Here is a 16,104-nt window from a genome sequence, read left to right on the forward strand (position 1 = left end):
GCAGTAGCTCGAATATGTATGTACATAGAGACAAATATCAAGGCATCCACATCCCCATCCACACACATCAACCACCTCCTCGTGTACATGTGGTAGAGCTACCACGGCTGCGGTTAGACCAGGCGGGTAAGCTAAGTAAGGTAATAAACAAGGGTGCCATTGCATTGGGGACGTGTGCGTGCGTGTGCGCTTCGCTGCACAGCAAGTCATCATTACAGTAACAACAAGCTTTGGAGTTGGCCGACATGGGTACCGCTCCCTCTCCGAGCCTCTCTCTCTCGGTACAGGTACCATCACGATCTTGTACAGGGAGCCTCTCGCTACGCGCAGTATTCGGCCATTCAGAGGTTAGACTCTTTGGCATCACGCAACGATGGGGTCCTCGATTCGTGATCGAAAAAGGCCGCAGTCCAGGTACCAGACCAGGCTCAGACTCTCAGAATAGTAAAAGAGTCTTTTTTTTTCCGTCTGCTTGCCACTTGTCGGCTCATCGCTGCATCTGGTTGCCAACACCAACCCATCTTCCCACTCGCTGGTTTTGGTGCGTGTCTCCTGGTGTATGGCCCAGAATCCTGGTCTTTGTCCCCCTGGGCCTTTTTGGCTAGGGACGCGGGCCCCGGGGACTGCAGGCGGGTTTCCCGTGCAGGCATATGCGGGGGTCTCCAAGCCTGTAAAACCAGTGATGACTCGCCCTGCTGAGGCACTCGTCTATTCGGGCCCGGCGGAACGTGGATAGTGGAATGGGTAGACCTAGGGCATTTCTGGCGGTAAGGCAAAATTATGGGAATACCTGTCGGAGCTACTGTCGCATTGCTACCCAACAGGTCGTCAAGATGCATACCGCTTAGGAAGACGAAACGCTGTATTGTTTGTTTTCCTTGGAATGGGATCAAGCTTGAGGATTGGCATTGCATCTGAGTGAACTCTATATGATCGAAAATACGCGTCCATGACACTATTTACCAACCCTCGCTTGGATACTAAGTTGACTAGAACGAAAAGCCATCCGTTAGGCCAAGGCTCTCTAGCGTATCAGTCTCCCTTTTGATGGTGTATAGTCGAGAGCGTTTCTGGATGGGGGCTGGATCTTTGGATGTGGGTTGGGTTACAAGCAAGCAGAATGATGGGTGTGTGATGCGATGCCATTTAGAAACGGAAAATCGTTCACCGTGATGAGCATTCTGTTAGACAATCATTACCTTGACCATCACCTATGGATGGCCTCGTACCTGATGAACATGAATGAACCATGGCCAAGATCATTGATGTACACGTTAATCACCTGGGGCAATTAATCCACCCAGTTCGGCAATAAACAATGGCACAACATGGAACTGCATGGCATGGCACGGCATGGCAGCATAGCATAGCATAGCATGGTGATGGATCGTTGATCGTCTTCTCGGGCCGGGGTAAGCAACCTTCGGAGGTTTTCTTTTGGTAGCAACAGAGTCAATTCAGTTCAAGGCGACTGAGTTATCTATGGTACCTTGGGTATTAATCTCTTCCGTCCCGTGCCTCACATCGCATTTGACTGACCCGACCCCTTGCCCGTGGCTCATGCTCATGCTCGTGACCACAAGACGTGCTCTACACGTGTACAGACATAGACAGAAGCGGCTCCATTCTCACACATACAATCATACATGGGTGCCTTATCATACTGTACCGTGCAAGGTTAAGGTTGTATCGGTGTTCGGTAAATGCTCCTTTAGTCGGATACGGTGTCGGAGTCAGAAAAATATGCAATTACAACTCATTAAAAACGGTCCTTGTGACTTGTGACCGCCTCACCGATTCCATTAGGAACAACCTACGGACAGGCCTCGAAAGGTGGATATTCAATTCATTCGGTACTATCTATCCTGGCCCATCATCCCCTTACTAACGTTAGTAGGGTAGGGTAGGCTTCCATTCCGAGTTCCACTCACTATCCGGTGTCAGTCACTCTACATCTTCAAATCTCGCAACCTCTACAGCATGCACAACCTTGCTAGCAACTCCCTCCTAGACGCGCTTAAACTCGAAAACGGATGCTCCCAACGGTCTTTTCTCACTCTATCCAACCCATCAACTGCCCTGTATGACCTGCCACCTTGACCGGGTACCTCGTTCGGGACACTCAGCCCCAACACCACGGATGAATGGTACCGTGGCATCGTCGCCATCGTATGGATTCTGAGCAATCATCATCCTTCCCCCACGCAAAACGGCTCAGACCGACCTGCAGTAACCTGCAAACTTGGGAAGCTGCTGACGCACCCCGCGGGCCTATACGCCACGACCCTGCTGTATGTACATACAGCTCGAGCCCGTATCTATCCGGTTTCGTTTAATGATCGAAGCTGCCACAATCATCAGTCTTTGCTCCCAACAGTCGGATTGGATAGCACTCACTCTTCCCATATTCTTCCCTGGACCGCCTGGAGCTCTTCGGTAGTCATACGTTTGCCAGTGGTAAAATAGCCTTCATCTCCGTTAGTGTCCGCCTTGATTATAGAGCTGGGGCCTCATCTCGTCTGCCGGCTCTCATTTCACTTACCAGCTGTAATCTTGGCGTCAATTTCGACTCGCGAGTCAGCGGGTATCAGTTCTTCTGGAAGCTCGACCCTCTCATGGATAGGGATTCTGAAATCATGTTAATCTCGCATCAAAAATTAACAAGACCGGCTCATCATCAGCTTACCCTTGTCCGACAATCGCATCATGCTTCATGCTAGAGATATGTCAGCTGTCAATTCCTCAACGTGTTCGACTCTCAGGCGCTCACTTGCTCATGCTAAGCATCCTGTCAATCTTCTTGATGCCCAGCCAGTGCAGGATATCCGGCATGAGAGCCTGGAATCGCATGTCCTTGACACCTGCAATGTTCTCGGTCCTCTTGAAATAGTCTGATGCGCGATCGGCTCCGCGTTTACGGGCATTGTAGACCACTACCCCAGAATTAGTACCCCAGATCTGCGCGACGGCTGCTTCTCCGAATCTTGAGGGATTTCTTCCTTACAATACTGGGAAAATAGTTAGATTTGCTTCTGTGAGTTGTGATCAGGCAACGCTTACCTTGGTGACCTCTCCCAACGCACGGCCTTCCTTTCTGAAGTAGATGACAACACCACTGCCACCATTCTGAGCCTCTTTGACAGCTTCCTCGATACCAAAGATCAAGTAAGGACGGCAAGTACAGATATCAGATCCGAACACGTCGCTACCGTTGCACTGCAGAACACGGTGAGTTCGAGGTCTTACACAAAGTCGAGGAATCATACCTCGTCGTGGATTCGCAGAGACAGTCGAACCGACTCATCCGACATCTTGGCTGGATCTCCGAAGCAGTACACAGTGAGACCGCCAATCGGAGGAAGGAATACTTTAATGTCTCCGCGGGTGATAAGCTTGAACGTGTTAGCAGTGAGATCTTCCGGCACAAAGCTTACTTACCTCCGGGTAGCTTCCTCCTGTGTGCTCAAACAGGGAGCGTCGTAGGGTGGCCTCGTCTTTGTCATGTTAGTTGTTATACCACATTAAGCAACGACTGTATACTTACCGATTCCGAATCGCTCTGCCACACCGGGGAGGTACCAGACCTAGAGGGTGAGGTTAGACTTGTTTTGACTGCTTGTGTTGGGGACATACTGGTTCAACAGCAAACTTGGTCACTGCCAGTTCACCCTGATCATTCAGGCAAACCTTGCCATCGGGTACCCTACAAAGGTCAGCTTGTATTACGAGAATAACAGAAGAGCGAACTTACAGTCTGCCAGCCTTGACACTCTCGGCAAGTTCAGGAAGCTGATAAGAAGGTTAGCGACAGCTATTTCATCTGCTAGTCGATCCAAACACTGACCTTCATATGAGCCTTGGTGATGGCAATGGTCGGTCGAATATCGACTAATGAAGCCGTCAGTAACACCGTTTTATCAGTTGGTATCACAATCCATACCGTTGTCCTTCTCGATGGTGTCCTTGAACAGCCAAGGGGCGAGATGTCCCCAGGGGTCCATGGCAACAATCTTCTTGGGGTCTCCCCATTGAGGGAAAGGGCCAATGTTCGCGGCCGGCTCGGTGTTGGTGAAGTCGGGACTGTGAAGGCACCGTTAGTTATGGATTTTCGGATTGGATACAAAGGACATACCGGTGGTCGGCGTTCAATTCGTTACTGGCGACGGCGAGGGCATAGTAGATCGAGTACGAACCACCACTAACCACTTGTTTAGCATAGTTTCCCTCGAAGTGAACGGTGATTGATAACTCACTGGGCTAGACAACACGGTTAACGAACGGATACATCAGTAAGGGGGACATAACAAACCTCCAACGGCTAAACGCAAGTTACGAAAGTCAGTAACCCTAACTAACACACATGCATCACAGACACGGACGGACGGACGGACGAACCATTACGACGTCGAATAGTAGAAGCAGCCCTTGAAACTACGATAGGGCCACGCTTAACGGGGTCTTGATTCCCCCATTCCATGGGCAAAGGATTAATTCCAATCTGCTTGGGGTAAGTCCTAGTTACCTTGTGTGAGCGAACGGTGTTAGTGGAGCTTGTACACAGGAATCCTCACGTCAGAATAATACGCGATGTGAATCCTTGCTGCTGGCGCTGGTCGGGTGAGGGGAGCGCAGGAGCTTTCAATTTGTCTCCAGAGGCAGCAGGAACTTCTACTGAAGGCGCTCCACCCTCATTGTCATCTTCACGAGAACCTGGCTCAAGGATGGTGTTCTTGCCAGCATCTCCACCTGATTCTTCGATTGATCTACCAGAAAGCGATTCGACCGCGTTCACTAGAAGAGCCTGCGTGCGCTGAATTTCCTGTAGAGCTTCCAGCATGCTGGACTGCTGGTCGTCAGACGCCATGATGATGGCGGTAGACGTAGCCGTGGGGTTGAGTGCGGATCTCTAGGGTAGACTGTGTTGCGAATGTGAGGTTGCGATATGTGTCGCAGAGGAGTCGATATGATACAGTTCAAGAAAAGAAAGAGAAGAAGAGTTTACTTTTCAGAAAGAAAGGAAAAGAAAAACATGGAGAGTGACCGGAACAACAGGAAGAGCGGTCGGAGAAAGCCATCCATGGTGACACATGCCTTAGAACGGGGTCGTCATGAACAGGGGGAGCTGTAGCACATCCCCAACCTCCAAGGACTTCAGATAGCACATAAATTGCAGATATCAAGATCCGTATCACCCTAACTGTGCTACTCTAACCTCATGTGTCACCTTCCAAGGTCAGCAGATCAACGGGAGAGGCCCCTATACAATCATAACTTTCATGTAACGGGCCGCCGTAATCGGGCTAGCTACCAAGTCAAGTAAATGAGAGAAGAGAGGGGAGCTCTCCCAACAAGGAGCAGTCATGATAGCCAGTGACTGACCTGCGTCTATCAGCATGGAATTGACAGTTCACGATTCGCTGATAAGAGACCACATGATAAGACGGCACGTTCAAAAGTCTCAAGCCTCAATCCCCACCGGCCAGGCCAGGGGAGCTACCCCGCCAAATCGGAGGGGAATCCCCCTGCGTCTAGTCGTCAGCGTCCAAACTCAAGGTGAAGGACAAGGTGACGGTGTAGAAGGTGATGGCCAGGAGAATATGCAAGGAAGATGCTTCCGTTTTTAGTGAGGTTGTCTCTCTAGTCATTGGTTGGTTTGTTTGAGTTGGTTGTTTGCTCATGTCTCTGACTGTTTTCTCGTTTACTCACTTGTCTTTGTCTGTCAATGGTTACACACCCAACACGCATTCATCCATTGATACGGCATCAACGAACAAGCGACCCTCTAAATTAACCCATGCAATCCTGATATCAATGCTCTCCAAGCTTATCCTCTTATCCTCATTCTTCTAGTCCGATAAGGATCGCCTTCGCGGAATCCGGCGTTCACATATAGAATCACGGAGGTCGCCGGGAGGCGGGGGCGGGGCAATCGGGCTTGTCTCCCCGCTTGATGCATGCACTAGAAACACGCCCTACCGTATAACTGCCGCACTAACAGAGACCAAAACCACTTGTTAGACAGTGAGCACGTGCAATGCGACAAACAGAGTTTCTCTTGCTGATAAGATAACGAACCAAACGAAACATCCCTGACTGGCGCCTTGTTTCCTGCGACTGCCCTGGGCTGCCTAGTCTAGCCCAAAGCTTGACATCAGCAAATTCACTATCATCTTTTTCCCCCGTTTCGCGTCTCTTCTCGTTCCGGTCGCGCACGAATCGCGGAACTCACAGACATCATGGGCAAGCGCAAGTCCTCAAGCAAGCCCATGGGGCCCAAGAAGGTCCGTCTTCCAAGCCGATCCCTTGTCATTTCATTTTCGTATTCTCTGTCTTAGGGGGGCCCTGGGGCTTTTGCGCTCACACTAATCCAGAAAGATCCCCTTCCTACCACTTTCGCATGCCTCTTCTGTAACCACGAAAACTCGGTTTCGGTCAAGCTCGACAAGAAGGCGGGTGTCGGACAACTCGACTGCCGTGTCTGCGGGCAAAAGTTCCAATGCGCGGTCAACTGTACGGCATCCACGGACTCTCCTTTGCCTCCGGCGCATCGGGTGCTAACTTTGCGACAGATCTGTCTGCGGCGGTTGACGTTTACGGTGAATGGGTTGACGCAGCAGGTCAGTCTACAATATCCCTTCTACGACTCCATCGACAATCTCTAACAACTTGTAGACGCCGTCGCCAAAGAGGACAACGCGGAGCCTAGCTATACTGGCACATCTCGAGCAGGAGCTGGACGAGGTAACCGAACGGCGGTCGATGAAGACGACGACGAGCACTACGGAGAGGATGACTATTAATCGCTTCTTTTATGCGCCTTGTATCAATACCAAGACTTGTTACACCCATGACTCGACGACCCCTTTCTATGCGCCTACGACTCGGGGTATATAACCTTTGCGATGATTCCTTTCTCAGATGGTGTAAAATCTGTCTCCAAAGTCTCCCAAGCCAGGAACGATATAACTGTTGATTGGTCAGCACCTCATGTGTCATCGGAGTTGAGCTTCCATACTTCTTCTCGTCGAGACCCTAGAAATGTCCGGTTAGCCAATACGTTGGGACGGTGTATGCAGGCGGTGTGACAAACCTCATCGATGAAAGCCGTCACGACCCTCAAGCGGGGGAACTTGGCGGAGAAGTTCTTGACACCCTCAGGGCTTGCAATCAAGTTGAGGAACAGGATGTGCTCCTCAGGAACGCCCCTGGCCTTGAGAACTTGAACTGCCATGGTAGCAGAGCCACCTGTATATCTGCGTTAGACGGATTGCGACACGAAAGACATGTGAAATGGGATATCGTCGTACCAGTAGCAAACATAGGATCCAAAAGAAGCACCCATCGGTCAGCAATATCCTCGGGCAGCTTATCGTAGAACAGCTTGGGCTGGGCCGTCTCCTCGTCACGCTGGATCAAGATCTTTCCAATACGAACAGAGCGGCAGCAGTCACGAAGACCCTGCTCCATAGCCTCACCAGCTCTCATGATGGACACTCCGCAAATCTTGCCCTGGAACATGAGACCATTGTAATTTCGGCCAATGGGTGTAGTGACAGTGTGCTCAATGACAGGCAAGTGGTTGAGACCCTCCTCAACTAGCAATCGAATGATTCGGTTGGAGTAGAAGATGAAGTCTGCTCTCTCGGTCTCCTTGCTACGAATTTTCCTGGACGATTCTCAGCTCCGAGGTTTGGGTGGCCCAATTAGGGAGGTGGACATACGACAGTAGGGCAATGAGCTGAGGGGTCTGCGATAGAACATGGACATTGTCTAGCTTGACATCGACAGAGACGGTGGCACTGGGCTTCTGCTGGTGAGCGCGGTACGAGGGACCGACGGGTGTCGTGTGAGTATCTTGAGTCTTGTCCGCCATGTTAGCTGCTGTTGTTAGTGTTTGAGGTGGTGTAAGAAGTCAGCGGTGATGGCGGGGTTGAAGTAAAGCTCAGATATTTCCAAGTGGGCGAGCGGAGTACAATCGTAGGTATAACCTAGAAAGAGGTTGAAGAGCAAAATGAAAGAGGTTTAGGTATAAGATTGAATGAAATGAAAGGCGGAGAGAAGAGCTCGGCATCAACTAGAGCTCTCGAGGATAAGACAAGTCGGTAGCCCTGCATTGCCCGCTTGCTATGCTCAATCGTATTGGTCTTGCATATGCTTAAAACGGGGATGCAAATCGGCCGGCGGCGCCTGGGCCCTACCCTACGATACTCACAAAACCGGAGGAGACCGCACTCACTCACTCTAGTCACTGCATGACAGTGGCATGGGCGTGGATTCATGATAGCAACAGTGGAGATGAAAATGGATATCCAATGGTATAGAGAATGGAGATGGGATGAGAACAATAGAAGCCATTTAACAAAAAGGCACTATATGCAATTAATTTACTTTAATTGTTCTTTGTTACTACAGAGTAATATTCTTCTATTGAACGTGGTTCTGTTTTTAGCTCTCTCTATTGACAGCCGAAATGTGACCCAAGCTTTTATGCTAAACACGGCACTGCAGCCGCAGTCTAGCCTTTCAACGTTTCATTGATCAATCCATCCACCCTGACAGTGATTCAATGTGAAAGATCTTCAGTTTTATTATTCATCTATTGTGCTCGCTTTCCTATTATCGTCCTTTCTTTTGCAACTGCATCCGTGATAAGGCGCCGCATTCTTTGTCCCTTTCTTTGCCGGCGTGTTGAAACAACCTGCCACTAACGGGTGCGACTTACCTCCACAACCATCTGTATCGTTTTATCTTATCCCTTCAACTTCCAAACAACCTCATTATATGATATAAACCCACCACTCCAACCGTCGCGTTCTGCTCATAGAACTTCAGCACACTATGGCGTCACAAAACAGCTCGACAGCGTCAGTCCCGCGCAAGGTGATGACGTATGGCAAACCTGTGCGCAAGCGCTTCATGCGCGACGCGATGCCATTCAAACCCACGGAGTCGTTCACTGCACCGAGCAGCCGCCCTGATTCTGCCACCCCCGTCGCGAAGCCATCAAAACCGTCGCTGCCGAGATCGACATCGGAGCCAACTCCAAAACACGTTGTTGAGAAGCGACCCGATGAACCCGCTCGCGCGAAAGCCGGAGATGATCAGAAACCAAAACCACGCGATGCGACGGAAACGAGAAAAAGAAAGCGCATAGAAGCTGCGCCTTCTGAACCAATTGAAGTAGAAACAAAACCTACTGCTCCGAAACAAATGAAGTCTGCGACTACACTACCAAAGCGACCTGTAGCTGGAGCCTCTGAAAATGAGACCAAAGCCATCGCTCCTCCCCCCCAACTACCAGTTTCAAAGAAGAGTCCAAAAGGTTCGAATGTTCGATCTAGACCCCTCCCTCGAAGCAAATCAGATATCCCAACCTCAAAACTCAGCTCAAGTGCGGCGCAATCAACGGCTAAGGACCGCGATGACGAATCACCGAGACCGAAGAAACGACGACCGCGATTGATTGACAGGTTGGCGGCTCAGCGAGCAGAAAGTTCAGGGTCGGAAGACTCGGCTTCCGAAGAAGAGAAGCCCAAATCACAATTGCCCCTGAATAGCGGTACAGATAGTGGAGGTGCGACTCCATCTCAACAATCACAAAACAACTCCCAAAATCATTCCCAAGACTCTACCATACGACCCAGAAACCGCACTACCGTTGCACTCAAAAGTCGAAGAGTCAAGTTCACGTATGGCCAATCTCGATCTATCCTGACTGAGTCTTCCTCGAAGCTCAGTGAGCCCAGCCAGGAAAAGCCCATGACGGTGGAAGAAGAGCTGGATGCGCTTCTCGCTACGCCCCCCGAACCCACCAACGCCGATCCATTTGCCATGGACGACCCCGATGATGCCGACGGAGACGGAGGTACACGACCTGCTATCAAGAGCGTTCATGAACTACGGAGAGCTGGAGCCAACAATCGCTTTGCCGATGAGATGGAGGACCTGCTTGCTCGGATAGGAACTCCTGGAAGCTCTTCATCTTCATTGAGGAGAGGGGCACTCCTGGAGCTTTCTCAGAAGCTACAAAACAAGGACTTTATCAGCCAATTCCGGGATCACGCAACTCGCGATAAAGTCGCAGCAAACATTGGTCAAGAACAGGACATCATTTGCGGATTCGCCTTGTCAGCCGTTCTTGTGTCGTTTCTCCATTTCAGTCCTGCAGCCCACCTCTTGCAACAGCTTGTTGATGACGGACTGGGACAAATGCTCTCTGTCCTTTTACGGGTGCCTGAAGACATTGACGAACTTTCCTCAGGGAGACTGAGGCTCGCCAAGACGACGAGAGCCTCTCTGAGCGAGGTCAAGACTACGCTCAAGAAGATGAATATTTGGCATGGCCGTCGCCCCGAGAAGCTCTCTCCTCAAACTCTTGCACTTCAACTGCTGAACGTTGTGTGCCAACGAATCGATGCGATGCACTCATCAGTAGTTGTCAAGGACGTTGAGGACGATCTTGAGACCGTCCTATCCCATTGTACGAGTACAAACCCTAGAACCGATACAGCGACTGCTCTTATTATATCAATACTGGAGTCACAATCAGGACTGGCGATGAACGATGCCAATGAAGCCACATGGATTGCGCAGCAATCGCATCAAGTGGCGCGTATTCTCGAGAACAGCCTCCAGCAATGGCCAGATAAGCTCGGAAACATCGAAGTAGCTATTCTCAAGCTCTCGATCAACATGTCCAACACGACTCACGGTGCGGCGGCCTTTAGTGATGTGATCCTGCTGTCGAGTCTATCGAAATGCATTCTATCTGGCTTCAAATCGGCCCTGGACGCTATGAGCAACCGACGTCTGAAGGAGGAGACTTATGATGGGCTCCTTCTAGTGCTCGGTATGACGATCAATATATTAGAACACTGCGCTCCCGCCCGTGAGAACATCACCGGGGCGCAGCTGGACGGCCTGGTGAAGGTATACTTACAGAATCAGGCCTTGATGCTAGAGGTAAGTTTGCTCGTTGGTGCTGACATATCTGAAACTGACAATGATGCTATAGGCCGATTCTGTAGAGAAATCGAAGCTGAGCGTGGCATTTGGCTACCTTTCCGTCTTGCTAGGCTACTTGTCTCTGGAAGACGCAGCCCGGCAACGACTTAAGGAGCAAGCAGGAAGCGAGGGACTCCCAGGTCTTATTGGATCGATCAAGGAATTCATCGGAATGTATAGATCAGTGGACAACAAGGTGACGGAGCTGGAAGGGCTCGTCAACGAATTACAACGACTGCGACGACAATAGTTGATTATATACGCATGGACATGACTTGAGCTAGGGAATGTTTTTGGGGCAATGTTCTGAGTATGACTCTTCCTCTCTTTTTCCTTTTACTTTGTATGATGGATGGACTACAGCCACTTCTGGGCATATTTGCTAGCGAGAGAGTGTATAGATGAGAAGAAGAATCGATACCAGGTCACTAGAAAGACCATATTTGCTGATACTGATACTGATTTTCTCATACTTCGGTGACAAAAATGCATGATCAGAGGCTGTTGGTAGAATTATTCCCGGTGTGATTTAGTGCATATGCACCAAGTGAGGAAGACTAACCGACCCTGCAAGTTCACGCGTCACTTATTACAGGGGAGAGGCAGCACAGTTACGTATCTTTATCGGGCTGTATGATGCAAAGGGAGGGGGAGGGGCTCCCGTTCTTGTTGGAGTGGAGGGGGGGCTTGCAGTAACTAGGTAGAGTTACAGTTCTCCTGCCCATCAGGAATGACCTTGGGGTTAGTTTGGAAAAAGATGGGCTCTTTTTTTACTGCATTCGAGACCTGTAGCATCTGATCTGAGCTGAATTGATTTGACTGACGTGAGTGCGTACACCCTGAAGTTCCAGGCCCTTTTACGGATACCATGTACCCCCAGCTGAGGTACCTTACCTGCTATACCTACTAAAGTTACACATCATACATTCACCATCGTCATCATCGAGACTCTTTTCTCTCCCTCTCTTTTACCTCATCATCTATTTTTGCCGCTGTTGGTCTCAGTTGCTGTACGCCCAATATCTACTCCTTTCGGGCGTGAAAACTCAACCTTAGGTTCAACAACGAGAATACGCACGCACAGTTCGGACGCTGTTTCACTTTTGATTCATTGCCACTCAACGTTGTTGCACGATGCCTTCTCCCAAGCAAAGAAAGGTCGCTATTGTCGGCAGCCGCTCAGTCGGTCAGTATTCCCCAATTTCTTTATTCTTTATTCTTTATTCTTTATTCAACAGATGGCGATTTAATTCCGAATGCTCAATTACATTTGCTGACGATGGATGCACCACAGGCAAGTCGTCTCTAGCAGTGCGGTTCGTCGATGGCCACTTCGTCGACAGCTACTATCCTACGATTGAGAATACCTTCAGCAAGATGATCAAGTACAAGGGCCAAGACTACTCAACCGAGATCGTCGACACAGCGGGTCAGGACGAGTACAGCATTCTCAACTCGAAGCACTTTATCGGCATCCATGGCTACATGCTTGTCTACTCAGTATCATCACTGCCATCCTTCGAGATGGTGCAAGTCATTCGCGAGAAGATCCTCAACCACCTGGTAAGTGCTCCCAGAACCCGAAACAAGCAACCCGTAAGCTGAAGCTGAAGCACCAATGTTAGGGCACCGAGTCGGTCCCCATCTGCATAGTCGGCAACAAGAGCGACTTGCGCCCCGAGCAACGACAGGTCACACCCGAAGACGGACAGAAACTCTCGGAGAAGATTCAATGCGGCTGGACCGAGGCGAGCGCGCGATACAACGAGAACGTGGGCAAGGCTTTCGAGCTCTTGATCGGACAGATTGAGAAGTCGCAGAACCCAGGCGAGGCTCCGGCCAAGAGCAATTGCATTCTGATGTAAACAACGATTGCGAATGCTATTCAAAGAGGCACAATTATCATCTTGCCAGACAATCAGGATCGCGATGGCGGCGATACAGTCTTCTCAGGCCGCGGGGCGGTCCACAAGTTCTGACCAGGCCAGGCCGTCCCACGATGGATGGCAGTCACAGTCTCAGTCACAGGGTCACAAGGTGATTCGGGGCTGAGACAACAAGGGCCTTGAATAGGGTGCCCTCTTTTGGTTAAATTCTCCGTTACTGTCTATTGGAAAGGGTGTCAAGTCGTACCATGTCGATGTCTAACTACCAAGCTTTGGTGTGTCATTTTCTTTCTCGTTTTGCCTGCCTTAACAACTAGAGTACATGGTTCAAATCAATGGAGGGGTCCAGGTCCAGGTCAGGAGGTTTCGGGATTGGTTGCTTGCTTACCTACTATTAGAAAATTTCTGTTGTACTGTCTTGTACTATCTGGCTCTGACTCTGACTGACTGACTAACTGACTTGCTTGGTGAACTGATTCATGACCGCTTGAATGACTGACTGATAGAGGAGACTGAGTGACACTTGCAAGGATGTATCGAGCTGTAACTACCGATACGTACCTTGTTTAGAGCGAGTTTCTAGAACAAATCCAAGGCACCAGATTCTCGGTGTCGTTGATAATTGGTTCCCAACAAGTCATGATGCCTTGTTAGTTTGGCTAACCTGCTTAGTTCTTTAAATCCCTCCCTCCCTCCTCCATGAGCGGTCTGTCTTGTACTGTACTGCAAGTTACTGTGAGATCCGTTTGGACGGGAACTTGACTCTATTCGGATGGTCCCGCTATACAATGCAATAGGGTATCATCCGGGCGCTATAGAGAGATCCGCGGTCTTTGTTGTGGTACTGACGTTGCGCCATGTGGTTTACTGACTTGGCGCTGCTGTATGTATTTGCTGTGTTTGCATTTTGAGTATGTATCCGTAAATAACAGTCCTTAGGTACCTTAATTATAGTGATTGGTGTTGTCAAAAGCTACAGCTGAATGGTAGCATTTCTTAAGCGGTGCCCTTCCCGTGATTTGACTTTGAATACGCTGTGAGACCCTGGAGACGTGGTACGTGTACCGCCATCACAGCCTCACTCACGGGCTCAGACTGAATCACTCTCCCACACGCCCTCTCTCACCGCGCCCAACTCTTTCTTTGTTCTTGACCTTAATCACTCCATCTTTGTTACAGCCAAAACAATTCCTGCACTTGGTAACTCATAGACACATAGAACTTGCTCTCTATCTCGCGTTTTAAACATTCTCACTTCGCTCCTAAACCCAACCTTTCTCATCCTTCATCTTAATTCATGAAATAATTGACCACCATGTCCAACTCAGATCCTTGCCCTTTCTGCGGCTTCAAGCCGGGCCAAGGCGAATATGAACTCATTCTAGTGTGTCTCTCACCGATCTTTCTTTCTTACCGCTTGCGTTGAGTTTAGCTGAGACTAAGACATTCATCCCCTTGACTAGCACATAGAGCAGCAACACCCAGACGCGGACGGCTCACCACCCACCACCTCCGGAGATACTATCTCGTGTCCCGAAGGTTGCGGTGAGATCCTTCGGCTGGACGAGCTAGCTTATCATCTCGAGCTTCACGAGCTCGAGGCGCAGGACGCCACGCCCGAGCCAGGGCCAGAGCCAGAGCCAGAGCCGGAACAGACTCCTGCTGTGGCTCGGAAGCCGGAGCCGTCGTCCAGAGAGAGAGACCGGAAGCACAAGAAAGTCAGCCCTATTCAGGCCTGGAAGGACCTCTTCGCCGGGCGTAGCTCTCATGGGAGGGAGAGTAACGGTAGCGGTAGCAGTAGTAGGACACGGCACAAGACCAAGAGAGAGGATGCTGGTATCACCAAGACTACCAGCAGAAGCTCTTCAAGTCGCGATAAAAATAGCGATCGAGCTAAATCCACCGTTCGTCTGGGGGTGAGATACTACAAGATTCCTGATACTTATGATGTAGTGACTAACATGAGAGTAGAAGTCCGATCTTGGCAGGTTTGCGCATGAGAGAAAGATGCCCCCTTGGCTCGTAGACCTTCTTAAGGATGAAGGTCAGGTTGTCAATGATGGTGAGTACCATCTAGTAACGTTCCCCAGCCGCAGCTAACGATTTCAGGTGTTCTGCCCGTTCTAAGTCAGCTTCTTGAGCAAAGCCCCTCAACACAGTATGCCTACCTGTGTCACCCTGCAGTACAACATGTTTCCAAATTGAGACGAGAAGGTGATTCGACAGATGCTGTGTAAGCTGAGGTGTCTAACAAATGACAGGCGGTTTCTGCGGCTATCGAAACATCCAGATGCTCACTTCAAACATCATCGCTGCTTCGAGAGAAGGTTCAAATCACTTTGGGCGCACGTTTCCCTCCATCTTTCAGATCCAAGATCTCATCGAGAATGCTTGGGACATGGGTATCAATGCCCAAGGACGAGCAGAGACTGGAGGCATCAAGGGGACAAGAAAATACATTGGTACACCAGAGGTATATGATCCTCTCTACTTGTATCAAGTCAGTCGACTAACAAGAATCAGGCACAGGCTGTGTTTCTCAGCTTGGAGATACCGTAAGATTACTATTGTGAGAAACTCAACAAGTAACTAACAGTGACAGTTGCTCCGTTCAAGCATTTAAGGATCAGGAACGCGGCAGGTCGAAACAGCGTCTCTTTGAAGCTATCGAAGGATACTTTCGAGGAGGTATCACAAGTGTCGAAGACCGAATTCATCATACGGAATTGCCACCAATCTATCTACAACACCCAGGTAAGACTACCTCAAACTATCAGCATGTTCATCAGGCACTGAATGTAGATAGGCCACTCTTTGACAATCGTCGGCTTCGAGAGGCAAATGGACGGGCAGGCGAATCTATTGGTATTCGATCCCAGTTTTCGTGATTCTACAAAAGTCCGAAACCTCATCGGCAGGACAGTTCGTCAGAAGCCCTCTTCGATCGACAGTTTCTTGCAGCCATATCGTCGTGGCTCCCACTATTTTCGCAAGTATAACCAGTATGAAGTGCTCTAGTAAGTAATCCTGTCCTTGACTGGGTCTAACTTTTGTACTTATAAGACTCTAGCCTCACAAAGTACGCTGCTGTATCGTAGTTCACTGCAATCTACTGCTGGTCCTTGAACCAAGCCTGAAGCTTGGCCAGAGCTCGGCCACGGTGGGAGATCTTGTTCTTCTCCGCCTTGTCCATCTCAGCAAAGCTATGAGAGTT

General features: G+C 49.9%; 6 protein-coding genes across 6 annotated transcripts; 4 read left to right on the forward strand and 2 right to left on the reverse strand.

Moving 5' to 3' along the window:
* Window positions 1-2,332: 2,332 nt before the first annotated feature.
* FPRO_04199 (uncharacterized protein) lies at window positions 2,333-4,864 on the reverse strand (the record flags this gene model as incomplete). Its single annotated transcript, XM_031229684.1, has 17 exons — window positions 2,333-2,345; window positions 2,398-2,467; window positions 2,543-2,628; window positions 2,687-2,716; window positions 2,771-2,880; window positions 3,061-3,216; window positions 3,267-3,392; window positions 3,439-3,494; window positions 3,545-3,584; window positions 3,634-3,703; window positions 3,752-3,789; window positions 3,845-3,888; window positions 3,941-4,080; window positions 4,133-4,257; window positions 4,310-4,318; window positions 4,361-4,514; window positions 4,572-4,864. The coding sequence occupies 17 exons, from the start codon at window positions 4,862-4,864 to the stop codon at window positions 2,333-2,335; spliced, it is 1,560 nt and encodes a 519-aa protein (XP_031079896.1).
* Window positions 4,865-6,236: 1,372 nt separating this feature from the next.
* Window positions 6,237-6,800, forward strand: FPRO_04200 (uncharacterized protein; the record flags this gene model as incomplete). Its single annotated transcript, XM_031229685.1, has 4 exons — window positions 6,237-6,281; window positions 6,372-6,510; window positions 6,570-6,617; window positions 6,673-6,800. 4 exons carry the CDS (start codon window positions 6,237-6,239, stop codon window positions 6,798-6,800), a joined length of 360 nt encoding a protein of 119 aa, XP_031079897.1.
* A 114-nt stretch (window positions 6,801-6,914) lies between these two features.
* Window positions 6,915-7,873, reverse strand: FPRO_04201 (putative uracil phosphoribosyltransferase FUR1; the record flags this gene model as incomplete). The annotated part of the gene is made up of 5 exons (XM_031229686.1): window positions 6,915-6,966; window positions 7,016-7,032; window positions 7,091-7,245; window positions 7,308-7,666; window positions 7,722-7,873. The coding sequence occupies 5 exons, from the start codon at window positions 7,871-7,873 to the stop codon at window positions 6,915-6,917; spliced, it is 735 nt and encodes a 244-aa protein (XP_031079898.1).
* A 965-nt stretch (window positions 7,874-8,838) lies between these two features.
* On the forward strand, window positions 8,839-11,254 carry FPRO_04202 (uncharacterized protein; the record flags this gene model as incomplete). The annotated part of the gene is made up of 2 exons (XM_031229687.1): window positions 8,839-10,962; window positions 11,015-11,254. The coding sequence occupies 2 exons, from the start codon at window positions 8,839-8,841 to the stop codon at window positions 11,252-11,254; spliced, it is 2,364 nt and encodes a 787-aa protein (XP_031079899.1).
* An 884-nt stretch (window positions 11,255-12,138) lies between these two features.
* FPRO_04203 (putative ras-related GTP-binding protein) lies at window positions 12,139-12,869 on the forward strand (the record flags this gene model as incomplete). Its single annotated transcript, XM_031229688.1, has 3 exons — window positions 12,139-12,190; window positions 12,299-12,567; window positions 12,630-12,869. 3 exons carry the CDS (start codon window positions 12,139-12,141, stop codon window positions 12,867-12,869), a joined length of 561 nt encoding a protein of 186 aa, XP_031079900.1.
* Window positions 12,870-14,205: 1,336 nt separating this feature from the next.
* On the forward strand, window positions 14,206-15,908 carry FPRO_04204 (uncharacterized protein; the record flags this gene model as incomplete). Its single annotated transcript, XM_031229689.1, has 8 exons — window positions 14,206-14,274; window positions 14,354-14,806; window positions 14,862-14,952; window positions 15,000-15,104; window positions 15,152-15,363; window positions 15,414-15,445; window positions 15,493-15,644; window positions 15,697-15,908. 8 exons carry the CDS (start codon window positions 14,206-14,208, stop codon window positions 15,906-15,908), a joined length of 1,326 nt encoding a protein of 441 aa, XP_031079901.1.
* Between the last annotated feature and the right edge of the window lie 196 nt (window positions 15,909-16,104).

Source organism: Fusarium proliferatum, assembly GCF_900067095.1.
Source record: "Fusarium proliferatum ET1 genome assembly, contig: FPRO_scaffold004, whole genome shotgun sequence".
Lineage (NCBI taxonomy): Eukaryota > Fungi > Ascomycota > Sordariomycetes > Hypocreales > Nectriaceae > Fusarium > Fusarium proliferatum.